The 25,829-nt window shown below is 42.1% G+C and overlaps 2 protein-coding genes across 2 annotated transcripts; one reads left to right on the plus strand and one right to left on the minus strand.

Moving 5' to 3' along the window:
- Window positions 1–3,099: 3,099 nt before the first annotated feature.
- Window positions 3,100–4,930, plus strand: map1lc3cl (microtubule-associated protein 1 light chain 3 gamma, like). The gene is made up of 4 exons (XM_056439508.1): window positions 3,100–3,524; window positions 3,610–3,665; window positions 3,771–3,877; window positions 4,121–4,930. Exons 1-4 carry the CDS (start codon window positions 3,467–3,469, stop codon window positions 4,308–4,310), a joined length of 411 nt encoding a protein of 136 aa, XP_056295483.1. The 5' UTR covers window positions 3,100–3,466; the 3' UTR covers window positions 4,311–4,930.
- A 2,057-nt stretch (window positions 4,931–6,987) lies between these two features.
- On the minus strand, window positions 6,988–21,798 carry ehd1a (EH-domain containing 1a). The gene is made up of 6 exons (XM_056439471.1): window positions 21,063–21,798; window positions 15,280–15,377; window positions 11,170–11,411; window positions 10,402–10,572; window positions 8,777–8,941; window positions 6,988–8,124 (listed from the first exon to the last, which is right to left on the minus strand). The coding sequence occupies exons 1-6, from the start codon at window positions 21,449–21,451 to the stop codon at window positions 7,591–7,593; spliced, it is 1,599 nt and encodes a 532-aa protein (XP_056295446.1). The 5' UTR covers window positions 21,452–21,798; the 3' UTR covers window positions 6,988–7,590.
- Window positions 21,799–25,829: the final 4,031 nt, after the last annotated feature.

Here is a 25,829-nt window from a genome sequence, read left to right on the forward strand (position 1 = left end):
TGGGGAGCGGGCAGCGGGCAGCAGGGATGGGGGGTGTAGGGGATAGGGGGTGTAGGGGGAGGAGCCCCAGCACCAGAGCTGCACACGGATTGGTCAGGGAAGTTTTTCGAATGGACGCATAGAAAGAAAATCCCCACGCTGTCCGCCTCATAGTTCACTGTGCAGTGAACTCGCATTCCTCTCGTGTTCCCGCAGTGAGTTAACAGAGTGACCTCATCGGGCTCTCATTTTGTACACAATACAGTTTTGGTGTAAACATTCCTCGAGGGTCTCAAGGCTGGAGCAAACAACAGGTCAGGGAATGCACCTTTTTTAAAGACATGTTGTCAGACACAGGTGCAACTAATTAAATGAGCAACGGCTTCAGTTTCAGGGTCACGGTATGCTCCATGTTCACTGGGACCCTTGAATATAACATTCGTGTTAATAATAACCACTGTACATTTTATTTATTGCCTGATTAGTTCAAGTTAAAGTGTCCCTTGGAAAAAGGCATATGTGCAGCCCAGATTATATATTTATATAGAATGTGTGCTTATATCTATATAATTATAAATATATTAGGGCTGTCAATCGATTACAAAAAATTAACTAATTAATCGCACATTTTGAAATTCATTAATCGCGATTACAAGTTATTTTTCTTCTAAATCTTCTAAATGAACGACTAATCCCTTCAGACGGCGTGTATTTTAGACACTTGTTTAATTGTATTATTTTTTAAAGACAAAACTTCACACATAGCTGTGTTTTCAAAGAGGCTCCTACATATAAAGTGCCAGCGAGGTATTTAATATCGTGGATGATAAATTGTTTCTTCAGTGAAACATCAGATTAGTAAAGAAATGTGTATTAGAGACCCCATTGGTCCTGTCATCTTTAACATTGAACAACAGCAGAACCAGTGGCCTTGATAAACTGACAAATATGTAATGTTAACCCTCTGGAGTCTGGGCTCATTTTCTCGATTTTACAAAAACATGTAAATTCACCTTTTAAAGGCTTTTGCATGTGACACATCCCAGTGTTTCCCCCACCATTCTATCAGGGTGAGGCCCCGCCTCCCTGTACTTTTCTCTATCGCGCTAGATACAGCAGAAGTAATGTACGTAAGGTTCTTTCCTTAAAGACGTCTTTGTTCTTTTATTAAACTAAACGTCTGATATTGGTCGTCTCTACAGCAGCATGTCATTCTGTCTCGACGTGTCGTTCACTCTTCTCGGCTCTCCGTCTCGCGCGCCGCAGAGCTCCATGCCGGCGTGTGCGCGCGCATCGGGGCGGAGCAACAACAAAAAAGTCACCTGCACCTTCCGCCCCGCGTCACCGACACGTCGCCCTCTGCTTCTCTGTGAATATCGAGGAGCAGACGGGAGGAAGGAGGCGGACTGCCGCGGCTTGACACTCAGAGGAGTGCAACAACTTCAACGACACCGGAAGTAAACAAAGTTGCGTTAATTGCGTTAAAATATTTTAGTGCGTTAATCGCGGCCAAATTAATCGCATAGATTAAGGTGTTAACGCTGACAGCCCTAATATATATATATATATATATATATAACATTATCATGTGGCCCTGTTTTTCACTATGTACCGGTGTCAAAATGTCATTTTAGAACATGATTATTTAAGTTTATTTTGTGTTCAAATGGTGTACAATCCTAGATAAAAAAACTTTTGGAAATCAAATTACCACAAACTAATTGCATAACAGCCCTCTGTAAGACGACTCAAAAGTAATGGAAACTATTATTTTGTCTACTATTTGGTTCATTTCTGCTATTTTGGTGAACACAAACTTGATGGCAATTGTATTAATATTCTTTCCATTGATGAATATCCAAATTTCAAAGTCAACCACGTTTAGAAACCTCCAAAAGCATAGAGTCAATAATAATAATAAAGCAATCATGTATCTATAATGTGAGTTTGATCGGTGGCGTGCACTTTGCTCTAGTGCCGCCTTCCACCCAGCAGAGGGGGGTCTTCATCTACAACAGAGCATCCGTGCTCAGTTATGTTTCATATGTTTTACATATCTGAATTAAACTACATGTACATTTACTTACCCAATGATATCCTTAGCACAAAGCAGAAACTCCCCTCATAGATGTGCATTGTCTCGTTTAATCCCTTTAAACTAAATCAGTTGACATCTTAACTCAAAGTCCATTTAGCAGCTGTTCTGAAACCTTTTACCACATCACATGTCAGCACATAGGGCCCTCCAGAGGGGGAAGATGCACTCCTATCTTGTACTTAAGTAAATACATGATATAAATACTCAGTGACAAGGTAAAGTGATCATGTGAGGTTTTGGGGTAGGGATGTCTATGTGTACAGATTGTAAAGCACTCTGAGACAAATTTGTAATTTGTGAAATTGGGCTATACAAATAAACTGAATTGAATTGAATTGAATTAAAAGCAGAAAAGTATTAGCATCAAAATACCAAATATCAATCAAAGTATAAAACTGAAAGTACTCATCATGCAGAATGACCCCGTTACAAATAATTTATATCACGTTATTGAATTTTAAATGATGGATGCATTAACCCTGAATGCTGGGCTGCTTGTTAATTTCACTAAGTAATCAAAAAAGTGTTATATTATTTCTAATAGTACATCAGAATGTATTTGTTGGTTATATTTCATATTATTAATCTGCACCTGCAAAGTAACTAATGTCACCAACATACTGTAGTTGAGTGAAAAGTACAATATTTGTGCAAGACAGTTACTATAACATAGTAAGTATATATTTGGTTAGTTACTTTCTAGCACTGCACACTGACCAGACTTAAAATTCTGGTTGGTAAGAAATAGAGAATAGTAAATTGCACAATGGGTCAATACATGACTCATCGTATATCAGAAAAACAAGAAACAGAAGATATTTACATCGTATTACAGTTTGGAGATTCTCCACCAGCATTGACACCGCACATCAACACGCCAGTCAGTGTTACGACTGATTCTGATCATTCTGATCAGAACTAATGTGGCAGGTATGGCTGTCAGACAGTGAGGTCAAAGGTCAGAGAAATCTCATGATATAAAAGTGGTACCAGTTCCCTCTGGGGTGCGTCTGAATCATTAATGTCATGTGGTGTTTATGCTCCTCACATGTTGTGCTGCTCTCATTACGCTCCTGTCTTCATGTTTGTACCCCTCTGTGTGAATGTGTCCTGGACAGCAGCAGCATCCAATATCACCAGTAGCTGTGAGAATGCCCAGTGAGATAACCAGTACATGTGAATCTGCAGCCACACACGCTGCCCACCAGGACGAGGAGTGTGTCTTTGATGGCGTGTGTCACATTTCGACCCCTCCCTGCTTCTATAAAACACCAGTGGTCTGAGCAGCACAGTGGGGTTTGCTGACTTCCACCCGAGGGGACTTCATCGTCAGCCCGGGCAAGACCGCCGCCGCTGGTCTTCGCAAACCACCCTAAGCAACAAACAAACATGGCTCCTTTTGAGAAATCCATGGAGATGATGCCTTTCAAGCAGAGGAAATGCCTTGGTGAGTCACATGCTTGTCTTGCGTCTGCACATTGAACTCACCCTGTTTGATGCTGCATTAAACACTCCAAATTATTTCTTCTTAGAAACAAGAAAAGATGAAGTCTGCACCATTCGCACTAAATTCCCCAACAAGCTGCCTGTAAGTTGGTGTTCCGTACAAACACAATGCATTTAATCATCAGTTTCACACTTTAAATGTGCATGTGCTGTGACCACCAGCTGACCAGGTATGTGTTGTGTTCAGGTGATAGTTGAACGTTACATCCGTGAAAAGACTCTGCCCCTGTTGGACAAAACTAAGTTCCTGGTTCCCTTCGAGCTCACCTTGGGTCAGTTCCTCTGTCTGCTCAGGTAAATGACTCGTGACACTCTGTGTCTCGTGGAACCAACGACTACTCACTTCTCAACCAACTTGTTTTTGGAGTTTTCTAGCTTTTTTCTTCTCAATTCTACCTTCTCTCCACTTTTCTCCCCCGAGCTGTCAGATGTGCTGTTGTTCTCTGCATGCCTCCTTCGTGCTCTCTCCTTCTTTGTCCTAAAAATAAGTGGATTTCCATCCTTCGTCACCTCCAACGCACTCTCTAATTCTTTCAGGAATAAGTTTTCATTGGAGTCCACCCAGGCTCTGTTCCTCCTGGTGGCAGAGAAGAGCATGTCCTGCATGTCTTCCAGCATGGGGGAGGTGTATTCCCACCACAGCGACACAGACGGCTTCCTCTACATCACCTACGCCTCGCAGGAGGTGTTCGGGGCACCTCCACCCGCTGCCAGGCCGCCCTGCTGAGCCTGAAGCAGATCAAATGAACTGAACCAACAGAGGTGACAAGAAACAACCAAACTGGAGGGAAAAAAGAGCCAAGCAGCCACAAACTGCATTTCAGCCTACCTCAGGAAACTTTCTGGACTTTCAAACACAGCATATCTCTATTTATTTATGCTCCTCAGCTCACTTGACCCATACTGGAGTGGACAACTCACCCCGATGATTTGTCGTAGACAAATTGATTGTTTGATTGTGCCAATCAATCAATGCAGATGCGTTGTGATCATTCTCTGTTGCTTTAAAGAAATTGGGATGTTTTTTGTCTGCTTTATGTGGTCACTGTTCAATAATGTCAATATTTGCTCAGAAACGTCGAGCTTCAATGCAAACAAACCTGCTGTAACTTTTCTGTTAAGCCAGTTTAGAGTAAAACCAGCACCAGCTTCTCCGCTCTACACAAACAGGGTCAATGCTGGTAACAAAACTTCTTTTCAGCACTTAGCTCCCCTTCTTCCTCTCCTTTTGTTGATTGCATCTTCATCATTGTCTTCCCTTAAAAATGTGAAACTGTCCTGCGGACTCTCGAGGCACTCGTTGAAAACATGTCAGCATTGAAAACAAATAAATCCTTGTGCCTTCAATTGACTGACTCTGTGTGATATTTATCTTTAGTTTATAAAATATATTGTGTTAAAAGTGCATATGCCGCTTTCGAAAGATAGTCCCTTCAAAACATCTTTCGACTCGATGTTTGTAGTTTATTGCACAGAGCTTGACTGCGTTACAAATGTTGTCAAACCACGGACACACAGCTTAATCCCTCATGTTAAATTATAGCGTTACAAATAGACACTGTCTCATAAGGCTCCACTCACAGTCGTGTACTCAGTGTATTGTACACACACATGCAGGTGCCTCATTCCTCACCTGCCTCTGAGAAGCAGCACTCCCTCCACATGACGATGTTATATAAGCCAAGTCAACTATCTGCAGGGGTCATTGTGTCAGAGGGCTGAGGGGGTTATTTTTAGAGGTAGAAGTCACAAATGTGACTTAAAATACTTAGATGGTAGTGTGTGTGTGGGGGGGGGGGGGGGGTGTAAGAGAAATAGGTTGTGGGGGTGACAGGAATACAAATAAAAAACACAAAGAAACTTAGTAAATAGATAAACATGTGGAAGAGGGGAAAGGAGCTGGAGGGGGAGATAGCCACGTCCGAACAGAGGAGGACAGGAAAAAGGAAACACTGTATAGGAGAGATACAGCGGGGGAGTGGACAGCTATCCAAACACACGAGGACGCACAGTGACTTCACACCACGGTGGGCATTCAGGCAGCTCTCTGTCAATATATTATCATACCAGAACAAGAGCAGCCCCCAAGCTGTGGATTATATAATGCTGTCAGCGCTAAAGCTCATCAAGACCGACTGTAGTGGGTTGAGATTGTTATAAAGTATAAATACATTATTCAAAGATTTTAATCTTTTATTCTATCTTCATAATATATTCATTACTGTAATTTGATACATTTCATCCTTCAGATCACACCTCTATCACGATCCATGAGTCTTCATCGAAGCCTCTTACATGTTTTGTAACCTACATTTATTATGTTAGGATTGACCCTAATATGAGTCGGTCCCAACACAAAACCTGTGATAACTTATCAAGACACGAGAGAGCGCCTCTTGACTTTATCGAAAGAAAATAGCTGGATAACGTCATGTTTTTCTGATTCTGACCGATAGTCCAGGGAGTCAGTGCGGATGAGGGAGACGACTGTGTGCAGCGTGAAAATGAAACATTACATTGAATGTTTGAGAATATCTCGTCACAAAAGCTGTAAAACAGCCAGGTGATGTTTCGACGTCAGCTGTACTTCATGCACATATTTTGTACATTAACTTAATGTACATATTTCCATCAGATGTGGAAGAATATAAACAGACATGCAGTGAGAGATCCTGTGGGGGTCTATTTACACATTTTTGGTGTTGCATTAATAACCTGGTTGCTGCTCCCTAGAGTAACACGGTTCCTTCAAATCTACCATCAACCATCCAGGTGCATCGGATTGACATTTCGGTTTCTTTTACCTACATTCTTACTTGAATTATGCAAACATACATCAGAAGAATCATATCGTCTAAAGTTATACACGCATGCAGGTTAACAAGGGAAATATAAAGGGAAACTATAAGCAGCCGGCTTCATCTTTACTCACTCTTAATATGATATATTTATAAAGATAGAGCTTCCTGTGTTCCCGTTTTTGATTTGTGCTCATCGGCTCGAGTCTGGACTAAATTTCTGGCTCTATAAAATGTTTCCATGTGTTTTGAAAATTCTCCAGCGAAAGTGTCTGCCACTGGTTTCAATATGCTCTCAAAAATATGCAGAGGCAACTTGTATCACGAGCAAATGTCCTTGTATGTCCCGTGGCAGTGCTGTTAATGACTGCCCCACAGAGGGCACTATACCATGTTCAAACTGTCAAAATTAGAGCATTTCAAAATAAAGCTGAGTATCTTAATGACCTCTGGGTGACATTCCTTAACCTCAACCTCACTGACACATTTAAGCCACACAACCAGTATGTTCCCCAATTTGAACTAGTGTCTCTTTCACTGAGACTTTCTTCTGCTGAACTGTAATCTATGTTGTATATCGGAGATTCAATAAAAATCCACATCATCAAGAGTCAGATGGTACAGTAATCCTTTTTATTTATCTGGCATAATAATAAAAAGGGAAGCATTTGGAAAGAGTCAAAGTTAACAGTCAGGAAATACAAAAATATAGATAAAACAACGGCTGTTTTGATTGATTTCCTTTTTCACTCTCCAAATGGAAAACAAACTATTTCTTTGGATCAACATAGAATATGGACTGAATGCTTCGAAGACATCTTTTACACAGGATGCATAAATCCATGTTCAGCCCCAACATGCAAACTCCGTCTACCCATCAGTTCAGTTCATGATCTTATGCTGAACTGATCGGTAAATGAAAAGATCATGTACCCACCCTCCCCCCTCATTGATTTCTAACTGATACCTAAATATTATTCCCTAATGCACATCGATGGACCTGTCCTCCCGCGGCCCTCCCCCCGACAGTCTCTCTCTGGTGGAAAAGATCACAGCGATACCTCCTCATGGTGCGTCAGGAAGCCTGGAGACTCGCAGCTTGATGGAGGACGATGCTGTTCCTGCTTGTGGTTGGACTTTTGTCTGGAGAGTCCTGAACATGACGCAAAGTGTTGCCATGGCTGGTCTCCAGGCTGCTCCTCTAGTCCTCTAGTCCTCCACGGGTAACCCGCGTTTGGACGGGGGAATCAGGTGTACAGGGAGCGAGGGCGGCAGCTCGTGGCCCTCCAGCTTCACTTTGATCAGGTGGTTGGCCAGGGCGAACTCGTCGTCGTCGAGGAGGCCATCTCTATCCACGTCTGCTAGCTTCCAGATCTTCCCCAGGACTGTGTTGGGCAGCTTGGACTTCAGCATCTCCTTCTTGGCTGCAGCGCCGGACACTTTGCCATTGATGGGAGAAAGGGTGTAGAAGATCTCATCATATGTCGGCTTATCACGACCCACCACCCACTCCAGCTCATCGATGCCTTCGCTGGCACCCTCTCCATAGCCATGACCAAAGGGTCCATTCATGGTTCCCTCAAAGGCTCCACCCTTGACGGACTGGCTGGGCATGGCGGCCTCTTCCTGGCGCACCATGGCCATAAGACGGGCGATGTCGTTGGACAGCATGTCCTCCACAGCCTCCAGCAGCTTGGGCTTCAGTGGTGCGAACTTAGTGAAGTCCTGGGCATTCAGTTGGTCCTGAAGGGATGGAGGGTTGAGAGAAAACAGGAATTGGTGATAGAAATAGATCAGTCTTCAATGGCTACCAATGGGTGAAGTATACAAGGAGCAGGATTTCCTGACAAACCAGGAAAAATAAATCTCATTCCCGTCCTGGCCCATCCTGGAGGGAAAGGGCCGGCAAAGAAAGGCAAAGATGTGAAGAGAATAAAGGTTGGAAGGTCGTTCTACTCCGATCCGTTTGTTTCAAAACACGATGTAGCACACCAGAAGTAGAGTCAAAAAAGCGTTTTCATCAGATACTCAACACTGACCAACATACGAGGTGTTTTCCTACAAAAGCCAGAAACAAGTGTATACTTCCGCTCATTACACAAATAGTCTTTTCAAAATAAACTTCCTCCTTTACAGGAAACTGTTTGATTTTTCCAACCAACCTACTTGATAATGTCTATGAATAGACCGGGAAACACTTGATTAAGTTAAGGAAAAGATTATTGTTTGAATTAGAATAACCACCAAAGTTACAAGACCAAACCATGGACGTTGACTTCTGGTTTTTGAGAATGAACAGCAGTGTCATGTCTGAAAGGTTCATGGTTTTATGGATAACATCCAATGGTATATCAGTCTGCTGTGTAGGTGGCTAGATTATTTGTTTTCATCCTACCTGCATCTTGGTAATGTTGGGGAAATCTCCAGGTGAGATCTGGTGCTCCTTCTCAATCTTATGGTAGATTTCTCCCAGGTTGGCGATCAGCTCCTTCTTCTTGGATTCCTTCCCAAACACACTCGGCATGTCTTTTTTCAGAGAGCTGATAATATAGGCCTGTACCTAGACAGCATCAAGGAAACAGTACATACTTTCAGTGATTATTGAAACAAATGAATGACCCTCCACAGATATATATATATATATATATGACCCAGAATTAACATCTAAGTCAGAGACGCTCTGATGCTCGTCCCTCTCCACTTAAATGTGTTTTGCTTATATTTTAATTGTAAGCTTTGCTGCGAAGAATGTTGTATATGCAGTATCTGACACTAGAAGTGTTTCACACTCATGTGCTGTAGGATGACAATTTCTCTGTATTCACCTTGAATCTGATTTTAACACGCGTTTGTACAATTTTGTGACATCACAACTAGTCTGGAAGCCAATCATGGTCCTGTATGTGGAAAACTTGAAATCAACAGCAAACATACACACAGTGAAGGGCTGATTAAAGAATGAAACATCTTTTGTCCAGCAGTTAAACTTAAATTAAAAACGATTTATAGATGCTGGATGTTTCAATGGGGCAAAAGAATAAGATCCAATTTTAAGGGTAAGTATTTCTCAAAATATTTAATTTAGTTAATCAAACCTTGTGTGGAAAAAAGTATGTCATGCGTTTCTTAGGGGGGTTTTAAAGTTGTGAATTTACAAAATATCCGTATAGACTGGAAGCAGAAGTAACAAATAATCCCTCCTTTCTGGTTTATCAACATACCGTAATCTTTAGACATAGGATTGTACTCACTTCTTCTTTTGGTTAGTTAAGAAACTAAAAGCACGAAAAAAGTTGCATAAAACAGTGTTTGTGTGTAATCCCCGTCTTGTGGGGCTGGACGTAGTAATGTGAGAATGATTTAGAACGAGATGCAACTTCCTAATCAGGTTTTTTTTTTTACCCCCTCCAGCACCTAGCTTTAAAGTCCAAGGTCCCTGTGGGAGTGCTCATTCTCTCTCAAGTCAAACACATGCGTCAGGGAATCAGACAGATGAAAACTGTCTGTCCACCATGTTGATTCTGACCTGAACTATTGGATGAATTCACATGAAATGAACCTTTAGCTAATAGCATTGCTGTAGCTAACTAGCATGCCTGTACACTTTTAGAAACGTTATGCATTCCTATACTCATACGATTTAGTATGGTATAAAAGTATACAAAGTTTTTCAAATTCAGTATTTTCTTTCGAACACATCAGAATGTATCCGTTGACATTTTGTATACGTTTTTCTGGGCTATTCTGACCCACAATCCTTTGCGCAGCAAAATATGTCACAACCACTGAGCCGATAACAGCGCACAGATGTCAGCCTGATGACAGCTCACGTACGGATATAATAAATATTGAATATATGAACACGAAGGTCAAAGGTCAAGGCACAATGTAATAAAGTAGTGTACAGTATCCCAAATGTATACATGCTGCACGCAAGAGTACGTTTTGTGCAGTACGTTCTGAAATACATTTGAAAACGTATTCGAGTTGGCACGCAGCCTTGGTCTTCTTATTACTGACCTTGGCGAGTCGTGCTCGTTTGATGAGGTCATTGAGTTTGCGTAGAGCTGCGTTACGTGGCAACGACTGGATGTCCAAGAACAGGTCCTGCTCCTCTGCTTCAAACAACTTCCTGTTGTCTGGGACCAACAAGGGCTGGGCCCAGAAAGACCCAATGTACACACGCACCACCTGGAATTAAGTTAGCACAAGTTAACCTCCATTAATCTCCGCTGTACATTAGGTTACACGTAACTGCCCACACAAGAGGAAACAAGTGACATCCATGACACTGAAAAATACATGTGTCTATTTAAAACCCACATACAGGATGTGTGGCAATGCAATACAAGACCATGAGGTTGAGAGTGAAGCAATTTTAAAATGTGTGTGTTCTCTGCTTCACATCTTGTAGAGAGGCTTCACAGTAAAACACACTCTCAAAGTCAATGAATGATTCTCAAAATAATCCAAAGGTTCCTCTTGGATCGGTTTATGAATATGGCCCTGGATCAAACATTAACGATGCAGTCAGATAAAAATCATTGTACAAGCTGGGTCAGCTTCTTTCTTTTTTTAATCATGACAAACTGAAAATAGGAGCTGGTATAATCTTAAAATCTGTCACTTTTCAATGACTGTTTCCTTGAAAAAGTCCAGTGACCTCTGTCCAGAGGAGCAAAGAAACCCAAATAAGATAAAAAGTGAAAACGAATGAGATCAAAACATCCATTTTAAAATAAATCTGTGGATCACAAAAGCTCAAATGGAAAAATTCATTATTTTGACCTCAGGTGTGTTGATGATTTTTCCCAAAGACCACATGAGAGCTCCGTAAACCCTCATCAGCTGCTGGGTGCTGATCTGGTCCGCCTTGTTCAGGACCACTCGCATTTTGTCCTCGTGGTTCTTCAGCGCTCGGATGACCTCGGAGAACTCGTCCGAGATGTCCAGCTTGTGAGCGTCGAACAGGAGGATGATGCGGTCGACGCGCTCTGCAAACCACTCCAGCACTGCGGCGAAGTCGTAACCTGGGGAGAGCGTAGAAGAGACCAGCTGGTTAAAGACGGGACTATAGACACCGTTGTGCCCCCTTATGACTTGCACTGTTTAAAAATATATATATACACCGGTATATACCATTACTGTAGCAGATGGCGAGTGAGGACAGGTGGCATTAGGATTTAGCACACTGTCATATCAACTACTCTGTTACTTTGTTGCCTAAAATAGTTGGCAGTTATTTGGAGTACTAAAGGATTTTTAAAGCTTTAAATGGATCTTATATTTTTATAATTTTTTTTATGGTGCCACATTAAATACATTCCGGTTTGGAGAAATACAAGAGTTGAACCTGACACAGCTAATTGCTCCAAATCGGTCAATGCATTGTGTGTAACACTAATGTTTAGATAAGGGCCTTCAATAGAAAATTTTCTCCCAGGTTACCTATTAACTAGTTTTACTAAGGCAGCAGGAAAGGTGTATGAAGGTAATGACAGTTTGAAGTCCACTTGGAAAATATACAGCATGTATTAGGAATGAAATGAAGTCTTAAGCAGGTTAAAGCAGTGCGTGCGTCTTAAAAGAAACAAGCTTGATCGTAATGTTAAAAAAAAAGTTATCAAGCAAGACAGCAAACATTTGAGACAGACAGGAAGTTCAAGTGTTAAGATACAACACTATGCAGTGTCAGTGAAACTCGATGTACTATACCCTTCCTGGTTGTTTGAGAAACATAAAACAGGCTTTCCTTTGACCCCAGGGGCAGAAGAGGGAGTGAGGAAGAGAGAATTATGGTTCTGATTAGCGTCCGTGTGTCATCTGATCAGAGAAGAATGCAGTTGCTCTAAAAGCTCTTGTGGGCTGTTGCACAATCAGCGGTAGATCTGCTGCACATGCATTCCAACATCGCTGGCTTTTGTCTGTGTCTGAGCACATGTATACAAAAGAGAGAACAAATTAGATATGGATAGATAAAAACAGGAGAGAGAGAGAGAGAACAAGTGAATGTAAAAGTCCAACATTAATGGACAAGACCTTCAACAACAAGTATGGGCCCGTTTGTGTCCATGACGACTTGTGAAAGCAGAGGGGGTTAAAAGGGGAATATTTAGAGTCCAGGATCCCTGTGGGAGTGCTCATTCTCTCTCAAGTCTGTTTTTAAACACATGTCAGGGAATCAAACAGAGACATCTGCTGAAGTTTAGACTTACTTATATCACGGACAACATGCGTACAGACGTACATAGTTACCCACCCGTGACAAATCAGACAGACTCATAATCATGTGCCAATCAATGACAGATAGAAGAAGAGTGGAAAGATCGGGCTGTAATCTGGTTTAATTTCATAAAATTAATGGTCGATATCTTTGAAGATACAGCCAGAGGCTAGTTAGTTTAGCTCTGCATTAGGAGTGGAGATTGGGGGGAAACAGCTCGCGTTGCTCTGTACAGGGGCAAGAAAATCCTCCCAAAATAGTATGAAAGTCTGAAAGATATTCAGTTCACAATGATAAGCAACTAATCTGACTGGCAGACACCATCAAAGTGTTGTCACCAAAAAATACTTAAATGATCAATCAATTATCATTTGTGTCGATCAACATATCAATTAATTGACCGTTTTATCGAATAAAGGATTTTTAAAGCACTTACAATCTAGTTTCTACACTTCAGTTTTTATACATAGTTAGCAAACAGGATAGAAAATGTTAATTTGTGAGCTTTATTTTGACTTAATTGTGTTACATTTGAGCCCGTTTCCAGCCTTAATGCGGAGCAAAGCCAACTGTCTGTTTCAGTAGCTTCATATCTAGTGTGGACAGACATGTATATATATTCATTCGTTTCAATAATCACTGAAAATATGTACCGTTTCCTTGATGCTGTCTAGGTCCAGGCCTATATTATCAGCTCTCTGATAACAGACATGCTGAGTGTGTTTGGGAAGGAATCCAAGAAGAAGGATATATATATATATATATCTTGGACAGATATGGATATATATATTCTGATCCAACTCTGAGCATGAAAGTGAACACACGCGTTTCTCAAAATGCCTACTACTACTTCTTAAAACAAAAAAAGGTTCAGGGATATGTTATGGCCACAAATTCTAAAAGTTTCAAATTAGATTCTGACAAATAAATTTCTTATGTCAGCTAAACTGGCTGAATGGTGTTAAAACGAGTCAGTATCCATGTCAAGTCATCAGCAACGAATATGGGAAAGACGCCAAGCAGTTCTGCAAAATCACAGTTTCGTTATAGTTTTTGTCACTCTGTGGTTCACTACGGAACAAGCTTCGACTTACATGCTGACCTCATCAAAAATGAATACATAATAAAAAGCATTATATGGTACCACAACTTCATTGTTTCTGAATATTGCTGTGTGCGTGTTGGTACTGGTTGTACCAACACACACACACACCACAAAGCCTAAGACCTAAGCTGCACAACTCCATCAGTGCTGTTTATATAGGACACAGTGAGTACGGTATGTTTGTGTCGTATCTGTGTTTACTGTTTATATAGAAACAATTAAGAGGATAACATGTGTGGGTGTTTGTGTGTTTTAGTGGCCAGTGTGTCTTTCTGTTTCAGAGTGTGTATGCAGAAACAAAACTGAGCTAAGAGGTGTGAGACTTTGTCTGCTCCTTAATCTTTTTATTCATACGAAAAACTAATCATAATTTTTTTTGTCTATGAAATCTGAGAAAACAGTGAAAAATACCCCAAAAACGTCTTACAGACCAAAGTAATGTCTTCAAATCGCTTGAAGTGTACTTTGGATTAAAAAGATATTAAATTAATAATTTTATAAAAGAGTAAAAGCACCAAATCTTCATGTGGAGAAGCTATAACCAAATAATGTTTGGCCCTACATTGATGAATTAATTACTTCAATAATTTGTTGCTGATTTACTGTCAATTAGTTTAACATCTTGATATTCTTCTCCTTTCCTTCTTATTGTGTCTTGTGGGAACTACGACTCAATAATGAAAAGCAGATTTACAGACCGTGTATGCTCTCTGAGTGGTGGTGAGAGGGGGGGGGGGGGGGGGGTCTTGGGAAACTCTGCTTTGTTTGCCATTTGACTCCACATCCTTTCCCTCAATTACACAAAAAACTCTTGAATGTGTGCTTCCTCTTAAAGGGGCTCAAATCAGGTAGAAAAAGCAGAAGTTGTGTTGAGCTGTACGGTTATCTTCTGCCTTCTGTAGGATCATCAAGAGTAAAAGTAAAACTGTACGTAGCAAGATTTGTGAAGGTCACAGAGTAGTTGGAGCATGTGGCCAAATGGATAAAAGTATTCATTGATTTATTCCCACAGTGCATGGGGAAATGACTGCGGTAAAGTGATAAATGATGCAGCACAGGACAAATAGAGAGGAAATGCTCTCGATTATTACGCTCATTATATATTTTTATGTAAACTGGATACAGGCCTATCTGGAAACAGAAAGAAAAACCAAAATGAGGGAAGCATGTGGAAGAGGATGATGCTGTAGAAAGCCACAGGTACAGAGACAGGAAGTTAACTTCAAAGTGCTCTGTGCCGTCTTCTGGCTACAGCCAGGCGCTTCTATATGAACTGTTTGAAGACGATTTGACCAGAGAGTTAAACAAAGGTTTGACCGGACTAAGAGCTAGACTGCGAACAGAAATACTAAGGCGAGACTTAAAGAAACGAAGAGTATGTAGGTCGATAAAGCGCGTTTCCTTTTCATATTTGAACGCGTGACTTTCTGTCGGTTCCTTGTGCATGTATGCATTTAAAGTATTTCAGAAGTTTTGAGCAGAGAGGGTGTGGCTCTGTTAAACCGTGACGGTGCTCGTGACTGAGTGAATGAGCGAGTGGGTAAAGTGTGAGTGTGTTCATCAAGCACACCTCTGCTTATCCTCTGCTTCTCCCCAGACAGAATTCCAGGAGTATCGATGATACTGATGCTCTCCAGGACGGCGTTAGGCATCTGGGCACACATGAACCTGCCAAGAACAAGAATGAGAGAGGGGACAGTGCAGGTAACAGAGGGGGGACATAAAGTAAAAGAGTAGAAATAGAGATGGAGAGTATGAGACAGGAGGAGGGAGGATGGGAGAAACACAAACAGTGGGTGAGAGTGTTTACACAAAAGCTTGACATTAAACAAACATTATTCTGGAGCTTTTCAGCAACAACCTTCTTGCTCTCTGGCACTAACATTAGTGGAATACCCTTGTTGGAACGTCACACAGCGAGAACACAAAGTAGCAGAGGAAAGGTTTGAGTTCAGGGTGCTGCCACCGGTCCTTCAAGTTGTCCACATGTCGGCCCATGTCATAGGTCTACCAGACTCTTTACACACAGCGAATTAGATGCCTGGTGTTTTTTTATTTCGACACTAGGGCTATAACTAACAGTAATATAATTATTTATTTACTTTCCTAGACATATTTCTATATTTATAATGAAGCATTTGGTCTGTAAATTGTGAAAAAAATCTAAGATATTCAGTGAATTCAGTTTGTAACATAAGACAAAGTAAAGCAGCACATTTAAAACCGCTGACATTTTAGCTTTTTTTATTTTTGGAGTACGAGTTGATTATCAAAATGGTTGCCTATTAATTTGCTGTTGGTCGACTAATAAATGAATTGATTAATAGTTTCAGCTCAAGTCAACTCTCTGGATCTGTAAATAACATGGGACCACATGATTAAAATGTTCCACACGGTGTGTGTGGAGGTGGTGGAGGGGGAGGGGAGGGTGCTTGTGGGAGGTAGCCATTGATGTAGGAATGTTTGGGAAACACTGGTACAATACATTAAAAGGTTATGAATAGTCATTACCAACACAACATACTTCACTTGACAATGGTCTCCTGTAAGCTGGGACACTGGGGTTGAAACTTGAAAGGGGAGCGTTGCTCTCCAACAATAAGCAAGCAAAGGGACACACACATGAACACACAGATATACACACTAAAGTATGATAGGATGAGTGGTTTTGTCGCACTCGGGACAAAGAAAGGGATTGTTAAGACACCAAGCAGCTCCGAGGACTACTTCTCGCTCTACTGGCCTTTACTCAATCTGAACTGATACTCACAACATGAGCTCAGAGGAACCGGGTCATAAGACCGGGAGAACCATGCTTTTACATTCCTGCCTCAACCACACTAAGGGCAGACACACACACACACACACACCACAAACCCTAACGGCAATCCCACACCACACGTAGGGAGGAAAAAGGAAAACCAAGGACAATGAACAACTCAAATAAAAATGAGAGGGGCTTCTCGCATAGAGATCCTATGCGAGCTCTGACATTACAATAACAGCGACTGCCAAAGACAACAAACATGCAGGTTTTCCATCGCCTCCCACAGCTGATGGCGTAGGATATCCAGTTGGAATTTTGGCCCATGGTTCCATTTAACTATCTATGCCGACATTTTCCAGACAGAGCGAGTAGGAAAACATGCTCTATGAATTCAAACTGGAATTCTCAGACACAGGGGACCCCATCGGGCCCGGGGGCCCAGAGCCTTGAACTAGCCGAGATCCTCGCTGTTCAGTTATGTATTGCGAAGGTGAGAAGCCCATCCTCTCTGTGAGGCTGTGACCTTGGCTTGAAGGCCTCATGTCATTGGGGGTCTTCCTCTCTTGCCCCACCTCCTGACCAATGACCTTCCCTCACATTGAAAACTCAACTTCCCGTAGGGAAGAGGAAACAGGGCGGCTGCCGCGAGCACTTGGGATGTGGACAGGGTGTTTACAATTGTTTCATTTTTCCTTCCTCTAAAATGTGTGTGAATAAAATATGTATAGATCATATCTACATTACATTACGCGACTTACAATCACGTTACATTCATACACCGTAGACAAGGAGCAGTTCTAGGGTTAAGTGTCTTGCTCAAGGACACATCGACTAGGGCGAGGCTTGAAGTTGAACCGCCAACCCCTTGATTGAAAGACGGACCTGCTAACCACTGACCCACAGTCACCCTATGCATGTGTCGCCTCACGTGTATTTGTTTGTTTTGTGCTTTAGAATGCTGCGTTCATAGCAAAAGCGTTCCAAATATTCGCAACGCTTTACTACTTAGAGTTTACTCGCCCGACAATTTGTGGTTTATTCACGTCATTCTCTTAATTCGTGGCTTTACTTCGTGGAAACAGTTATCATTTCCGCCATCCACCACCATGGGAGAAATAACCACTATTTCTGCTTTATACTTGTGGAAATCCCACAAGCGTCTGAACATTGACGCCCTTGTGTTTGGGTTCATAACATCACCCGTAGGCACGCACAGCTCGGTGAATTTCCCAGACGACAGCCAGTTTGATTCACCAAGGACACAACGTCAGTGATGACGGGCGGAGCATCTTAATGCTGATTGGCTATCGCAACTCGGCGTTGGGCACATTTTTCTAAGCTTTGGCGAATGAGAATTTTTTGCTTCGCTCTATTCGCGTCAAGATTAAATATTTCAACTTTGGCGAAGAATTCGCCCTACGTGTGATATTATTTATGAACCCAAACAGGAGGGGCGTATGATGTTCCGACGTTTGTGGGAATAGTGATTATTTCTTCGGAACATCAAACGCCGTCGTGTTTGGGTTCACAACATCACCCGCAGGCACATACAGCTCGGTGAATGTCACCGACTACGTCTGGATAACTGCCGCTTCCGGCGCTACTAGAGTAGCAGCAGCCAGTAAGATTCACATTTATTTTTGCTTCGCTTTAATTTGCATCACTCGCATCCATTTGCGTCCGTGTGTTGCCTTTGCATGGGATCTACTCCCGCGAAAATGCAGTGTGAACGCAGCATTAGATTGTGTGTGTGTCAACCCCGAGCTGAGGAATGTGCAGAGTCAGTGTCCTGGAATAAAAGGCCCGGTGAGGAGTGAGGACAGGACGGACCGGGACAGTGTCGGCCAGTGAGGAACTTAAACTTTGCTGACTCGGTTTTACTGACTAGCGGCTTACAGAGAGAACAAACACACGGAGGCCTTCTGACTGCGGTGGTATGTCGACTGAAAATAACTTTAAATCATTTCGGATTTAGTACAAATTGGTGCACATGCAACGGGGAACTCTGTGAAACCAGGATGTTCAAGATAGAAATGATGGGAAAGCAGTCAAACATTACCGAGCAGGTAGAGCACTCCAGCTACTCGCTTTTTGGTTCGCCAAATCTAAGAACAAAATGTACGTGTGTGTGGGTCACATGACTGATTTCTGTTTACGCTCTTCATAAATAACTGATTATATTGAGGGGTAAATCCTATATAAGGCTGGTAGTTAAAGGCTAATCTGCAGAGTGAATGACTATGGTTAGAGAGCAACACTGGGAGCCGCCATCCCGCTGAGCAAGGCCTTGAGTGCTCCTGACATGGCGTTTTCTCCTCCACCTCGAATCGGTCAATTAACACCATCTGATCCAAAACATCTATATCTATCTACCGGTACTTCTATGAATAAAATACTCAATCAACAAACAGCTGAAGGCCAAATCCAAATACTGTTGGCCTCCTCAAGAAGGAAAGTGGAAAACTGGCAGTCTGAGCCCAAAGCAGCCAAGTTCAAAATGTTTGACTGGATCTCGACAGACTTTCCCCCCTAACGAGAGCAGCTCTGGGCTCGGTGCCATTACAACCGATTCAATATGCATTCGGCCGACACTTTCACAGAGCGGTTCAAACAGGTCACGCCCCGGTTGTTGTCATACAAACATTATTTTAGATCATGGGAGCATTCCCCAAACCAACGAAGGCCACTCAAACCTGAATTCAAAGAGACACAATTCCTGTGGTATTGCAGGCGTGCGGCCAGCAGCTTGACAAATGATGCTCCGATGGCCAAGAGCCTTCGTTTAGACACAATCTTATCTGGTTTCCTCTCAAGTCTGTAATTAACTCCAAAGGGGTGAATCGTGGCCCGTGAGGTTTAACACTCACTCATTCTTTTTTGAAATGTTATCTGAAATGTAATACTTCACTTTTCTGAGTTTGCACTGATGCACGATAAAGCAAACACTCCACACCATTGAGGGAAGTGATCCGCAACCTCTGCCATTAATATAGTAATGCATCTGAACGAGTGAATATTGACTTGACATCTGCATGTTGTCAGAAGACTAGAAAGTTAATTTACCAGCTCAATAGATAATATGACATGGGCCTAACTGGGAAAGTGTCAATTGGTGTGTTAGTCATGCCATCGGCTTGTCTGGCTTTTCCTGTGCAGGGTGACACCACCACACTCGTCACTAAGAAGAGAGGGGATATACCCACGTCCTCTACAGGATGTGACACCATCATCCATTGGATGTCAGCCATCACACAACCCCCCTACAACAAATTGGATAAAGATGTTTTCCCCAAACATCGTAACACTTGCTCTGACTCATAGTACTCGGATTGTGCAGACTCACCTTGCCCTCTGGGTTCTCTCGATACTACTCGTTTGTTTCACTTTTATTTAGAAGTTTTGTATCATTTCCAAATTTCTGCCATTTTATCTTGTACTCATTAGTGAAAGCCCCACCTGTGCAATACTTCATGCGAGTCATGAGTTTTTTTCCATGTGGCCATTTCTACATCAGATTTTGGAATCAGGCTGAATACTAGGCCACTGTAATTCATAACACTTTGGTAAGTGCTCTGGCACTTTCCTCAAAACCTCTGGATCATCCGCCATGTGGATCAAACTCCAATGAGCTCAATGTCAGTGAAACACCTGCGGACTGAATGAAACAACAGTGTCAGAAGATAGACACTCTAAACACCTTTAAACCTTTGTGATAAGATGTCATCTACACACCGTTATCGAATTAGGGAGTTGACTTGTCGGCTTCTATTGATGAAGTAACACTTAAGGTTGTGGGTTCGATCCCCGCTCTCCCCATTAGTTGCAAGTCGAAGTGTCCTTGAGCAAGGCACTGAACCCCCAGTTGCTTCCCGGGCGCATCACTGCAGCCCACTGCTCCTTAATAACTAAGGATGGGTTAAATGCAGAGAACTAATTTCCCCTTGGGATTAATAAAAGTGTATATTTTTATTTGAGGTTTGAAACGTATAGCACCTACATCCGAGGGCAGAACAAGGTCATCTCATTGCCTAGCAACACTTGAAACTATTTCTCTGTTCAAGGGGCCAGGCTTAGACATTAGGGGGGAAAGCTCCCTCACCAGAGGCTCTACCAGCTGCTTTCAGTCAGGAGTGCCTGGAGAAGGGCAAGGTGCAATGTCAACTGGCAGGATTTGATCCAAAGTGAAAGGACTTCCTAGTAAATGGGATCAGGTGTTGAAAAGCACCTTCCTGTCATTTGCTTTGCTCTATACAGACTGGCACTTCCACATAGCTATCGACACTAAAAACCCTCACTTGGGATGATAATGAAAAAGGTGAATCTCTCACACCGTCTGCTGAGAACATTGTGAAACAACACTATGCTTTTACATGTGTGGAGGTACATGTAAGGACACGTAAGGGGGCATTTAAACCACGGGTGACGCGCTGTGACGTGGCTCTTAACACACAGCTGTATTGACATTACATTAATTGCAATCCCTCATTAAAAAATAACTGTAGGGCTCGAACTCTATAATCCAAGTGTATTACATACTTCACATTGCTCCGTATAAACTTTTCAATGTGGTCCGGCTTTAACGTTACCTGTTCAGAAAAGCGTTGCCGAAGGCGTTGAGTTTGCGGAAGGGCTTCTTGGGGTCGACCACCAGCGCGTTACCGGGGATCACCCCCTCCTGTTCGCCGTGCATCACCGCGATGAACGAGTCCGTTGTCGGCTCGGGGCCAATCCGCATACCGGGGAAGTCCTGCTCCATGAGGTGCCGGATGAAGGTGGTCTTCCCGGTGGAGTACTGACCCACCAGCAGCACCATGGGTTTGTTGTCGAAGTCGGCATCCTCGAGCGCAGGGGAGTGGAAGTCGTGGAACAGATACGTGTCCTCCAGAGGGAACAGCTTGGTCCGGTAGAGACGTCGCAGCCCCTCCGACACGTTCTGAAACATCTCCGGGTCCTTCTTCGTGTTCTTTCTGAACATGACTGATTTCTGCCCGTCGTTGACACAGCCGTGTCCGTCTCCAGTTGGATAATTATCTGGTTAGGTGGTGGGGGAGCCCTCTCTCCGCTCAAAAGAGTAGCTCGCTGCCTGTTGGAATGAAGCGACGGCTGGGCGAGGTCTTGGAAGTTTGTTCCCCTCCCTCCTGCTAGCTAGCCAGTCATTCAGGGAGGACCCTATTTCAGCTGATGTTGGCTCACGTAAGACAGGCAACTACACTCTACCATAAATGTGTAGCTATAGGAAGCCTGGTGTCGTCTAATACAACAGAACTGTGGCCGTTCAACCTTGATAACTCCGTTTAGCAGTTGGCTAACTGGCTTAGCAACCGGCTGTCAGTCAGTGAACACCTATAAAGAAAGCTGGTACGCAGATACCGGAAGTACACGTATTTCACAATAAAAGCGTCAACGATGAACGCCAGTCCAGTGATTATTATAGGTTTGTGCTCATAATCTTCCACAATTGATCAGCTGTGTCTTTATTTGTAATTTTAGTCACATTCAAAGGGTCACAATGATTCACTTTTTTCCCAGTTTGGGAGTTATTGTCTTAAGCTGCAGAAAGGTTTATACTTTCGTCAACATGAATTTACCCCTCGATAGTAGGGAAATTAATTATATATAAATGTAAGGTTTTGTCCCAAACATGCTCTCACAAATACTTTTTTCTACTCTGATATTAAAAATATAATTAAATCCTATATAAACGATATGTTATTAATAACAATAATAATCATTAATAATATTATAATTGTTGTTTTTGTTATTATATATATTCTTATAAATAAGAATATATATTTAAATTGCACAACCCATACATAAAATGCTGCAAACATTTGTTATATTAAATATGGTGCCATTGTTTCAGTATGATAGCATTTCATGTTAAGTTTGTATCTGATATACTATGTCTTGACCTATATCCTTTGGACCCTCAAATGAAGCATTTATTCATCCATATCAGTAAAACTTCCAGTAACTTGTCCTTCTTTTTTTATACTTGAACAAGTAAAGTTTCATTTTGACTGGATACAGTCTGGCCCATCATTTCAAATAGTTATATCTAATTGCACTCAGATGTAGTCACAATGATATCTTCATGTATTTTATGTTTTGTTTTTCCGACTGTGTAATGTGTATTTTCAGTTGTATGCTCCGTTTTTAATTTAGTGTCCCAAAACTATTTTTAGTTAGACTTTGATCTGTCCCTTTGTGTTGCAGACATGAATGGAATAAAGCTCTGTAATGTACCTGTTATAAAAGCAGTATTTCATTCAAATATCAACTAAAAATCCTCTTATGATAGATAGATAGATAGATATATACTTTATTAATCCCCAAGGGGAAATTTGTCGTGACAGTAGCAGCAACACACAAGAATAAAAAACAAAACGCAAAATATAAGAAACAGGGATGAAAGATATAGAAGTATACAAGTAAGATAAAAGTAAAATACAAAACAAAATATATATGTAAATATACAACACACATGCATACACAACACACAACAACACTGACAAATCAAATAAAAAAATATTAAATATAGACAGAGTGCAAAAAGCAAAGTGTGTGTATGAGTGCAGAGCAAATGAAATGAAATGTGTGTATGTGTGTAGTGCAAACAAATGAGATGTGTGAAGTGCAGATCAACATAGTGTAAGTATTCAGTGATTGCACTATGATCTGGCAAGAGGTGATTTGTTATAGAGCCTCATAGCCGTCGGCAGGAATGTTCTCCTGTATCCGTCCTTGTGGCAGCGGAGCGTGAGGAGACGTCTGGAGAAAGTCCTCCTCTGTCCCTGTAGGAGGTGGTGGAGAGGGTGGTCCGGGTTGTCCAATATGGACACAAGTTTCTTCAACGTCCTCCTCTCCACCACCTGTTCCAGGTGCTCCAGCTGGCAGCCGATGATGGAGCCAGCCTTCCTAACCAGTTTGTTAAGACGGCTGGTGTCACGGCTCGATGCTGCTCCCCCAGCAGACAATGGCAAAGTGCAGCACACTGGCGACAATCGACTGGTAGAATAACTCCAGCATCTTGCTGCACACGTTGAAGGATCGAAGCTTTCTCAGGAAAAAGAGTCGACTCATCCCCTTCTTGTACACAGCGTTGATGTTGGCCTTCCAGTTCAGTCGGCTGTCGATGGAGACGCCCAGGTACTTGTACTCCTCCACCATGTCCACGTCCACTCCCAGGACACTCAGAGGTGGAGGAGCTGTCGCCTTCCTCCTGAAGTCCACCACCATCTCTCTGGTCTTGGCCACGTTCAGCCGCAGGTGGTTCTCATCGCCCACTTTACAAAGTCACTCACCACTGCCCTGTACTCCTCCTCCCGTCCATCCCTAATACACCCGACCACTGCAGAATCATCAGAGTACTTCTGCAGATGGCATGACTCCGTGTTGTACTGGAAGTCACTGGTGTACAGGGTGAAGAGGAAGGGAGACAGAACAGTTCCTGTGGGGCTCCAACATCACTGACCACCGTTCCAGACAGCACACGCCCCATTCTGACAAACTGTGGTCTGCCTGTGAGGTAGTCAGTGATCCAGGAGATGGTGGACGCGTCCACACCGACCACCCGCAGCTTCTCACCCAGCAGCAGTGGCTGGATGGTGTTAAATGCACTGGAGAAGTCAAAGAAAGTGACTCTCACAGAGACACCGGTTCCATCCAGGTGCGACTGAGCTCGTTGCAGCAGGTAGATGATGGCGTCGTCCACTCCCACATGAGGCACTCACACCACTCTTAACATTAAAACTAAAAAGATAGTTATATTCCAGTAACCTATGCTATTATGTCAATAATACAGACTTGTATGTTTAAATTTTCAGATTTATATGTAATATGTTTTGACATAAAGATATATAATATCATGTGTTTTTTCTTCTTCTCTTGTTTCTGTATGTAATGTTAGAAACTTCTAAGCTTCTTGCACAAGACATTACAACAAAAATGTTTTATATATTAGAACATTGAAACTGAAAAGATAATTTATACTTTGGTGTTATGTCAGTAAGTAAGTTTAATTTGGTAAAGTCATATACACACACACAATATATATCGAGAGTATATAAAGATAAAGTGAGGTGTCAATGTCATCTTTATGTTTTCTCTGTAACAGAACAATACAGAAACAGAAAGACAGCCATAGAGGATTTAAAGGATCAGTTTAATTGTATTGCAAAAAGCAACATGCACAGAAATAAGCATATACAAATGACACATTTTGTTAAAACAGCAAAAGGAAGGTATTACTGTGCACAAACAATATTTTTTTTTATTTAACTGTGTGAACTGCATGTTATGGAGATTCTCGATGACGAGAGGTGTCCCACCACAGATAACAGCAGCTCCACTGGATGCCAGAGTTGTTCCATATGGAGATGCTGTTACAGCTGGTGAGACCCACTGAATCAGCACAGCTGGCAGCGCGTGAAGACCATGAGAATGTGGTGGTGGAAATAGATGGAGGTTACACCAAGAGTTTGAAAATATAAGTGTGATTGTAAAAAACTTGTCCATGCTCCTCTTGCCTCTGACATTGTAACTGCTAGCCACCAGAGTCGTAAAAGTGTTACACATGCAACATAATTCTGCCCTCTTCTGGTTGTGCCACATTCAATCAAATCATTTTACTGCAATTTTATCTGAGCCCTCATGTGATAGTACCACCCACACCTAATAAAAAGTTAATAAAATATCATCCACCATCGTCTTACATCTCCTGATGTTGGTTTTTACCGCTTTTAAGAAACATATTATGAGACCAATAAAATGCGGGTCATTCATTCAATAAAAGTGTGATTTGAGTCCGACGGGAGACTTTAGACCATTACAATTAATCTTTTACACACAGGCATTGATATGACTTTGAACTCAAGTAGTAAACATGAGTGTGTATCATTTCCTTTGTGTATCATTTCCACATCTCCTATAGTTTACCAGAGTCTATCTTAACTTATCCCGACTGAGCATTGACCCTTAACCCTCGCCTTCAGTGAAAAACAGGGCCATAAAGCAATTTAAAAAGTAGACCGAAGAGACCTTCATCACGACCTTCAACTTTGTCCACTCAGCTAGTGTATATATATTACTAGATAATTCCACTATGAAAGTTTGAATTATGCATTCAGAAAATCTCAGCACTCAAATTAACAGTGAGGAAGTCTGGACGGAGAGTCTGATCTGGTCAGAATTGGGACAGGAAATCAAGTTTTAGAACATTTTAAACATGGCGTATGTGATGCAGGGTTGACTCAACACTAAAGACCCCTTCCACAAGAGTCAGGTTAACTCATCTACAAAGATACCTTTCTATCCTGAATACATTCAAGGTTTATGTTGTAAGCAGTAGTTAT

The sequence above is a fragment of the Pseudoliparis swirei genome, chromosome 19, assembly GCF_029220125.1.
Source record: "Pseudoliparis swirei isolate HS2019 ecotype Mariana Trench chromosome 19, NWPU_hadal_v1, whole genome shotgun sequence".
NCBI lineage: Eukaryota > Metazoa > Chordata > Actinopteri > Perciformes > Liparidae > Pseudoliparis > Pseudoliparis swirei.

What these genes read in the sequence shown, in the direction of transcription:
- map1lc3cl (XM_056439508.1), top strand. Translation starts at nt 3,467, where the DNA reads ATGGCTCCTTTTGAGAAATCCATGGAGATGATGCCTTTCAAGCAGAGG. An exon ending in CAAGCAGAGGAAATGCCTTG is followed by an intron (nt 3,525 to 3,609) that starts GTGAGTCACATG and finishes ATTTCTTCTTAG; the next exon opens with AAACAAGAAAAGATGAAGTC. An exon ending in AATTCCCCAACAAGCTGCCT is followed by an intron (nt 3,666 to 3,770) that starts GTAAGTTGGTGT and finishes TGTTGTGTTCAG; the next exon opens with GTGATAGTTGAACGTTACAT.
- ehd1a (XM_056439471.1), bottom strand. Translation starts at nt 21,451, where the DNA reads ATGTTCAGAAAGAACACGAAGAAGGACCCGGAGATGTTTCAGAACGTG. An exon ending in GAAGCAGAGGATAAGCAGAG is followed by an intron (nt 11,412 to 15,279) that starts GTGTGCTTGATG and finishes CGCTCTCCCCAG; the next exon opens with GTTACGACTTCGCCGCAGTG. An exon ending in AAATCATCAACACACCTGAG is followed by an intron (nt 10,573 to 11,169) that starts GTCAAAATAATG and finishes ACTTAATTCCAG; the next exon opens with GTGGTGCGTGTGTACATTGG.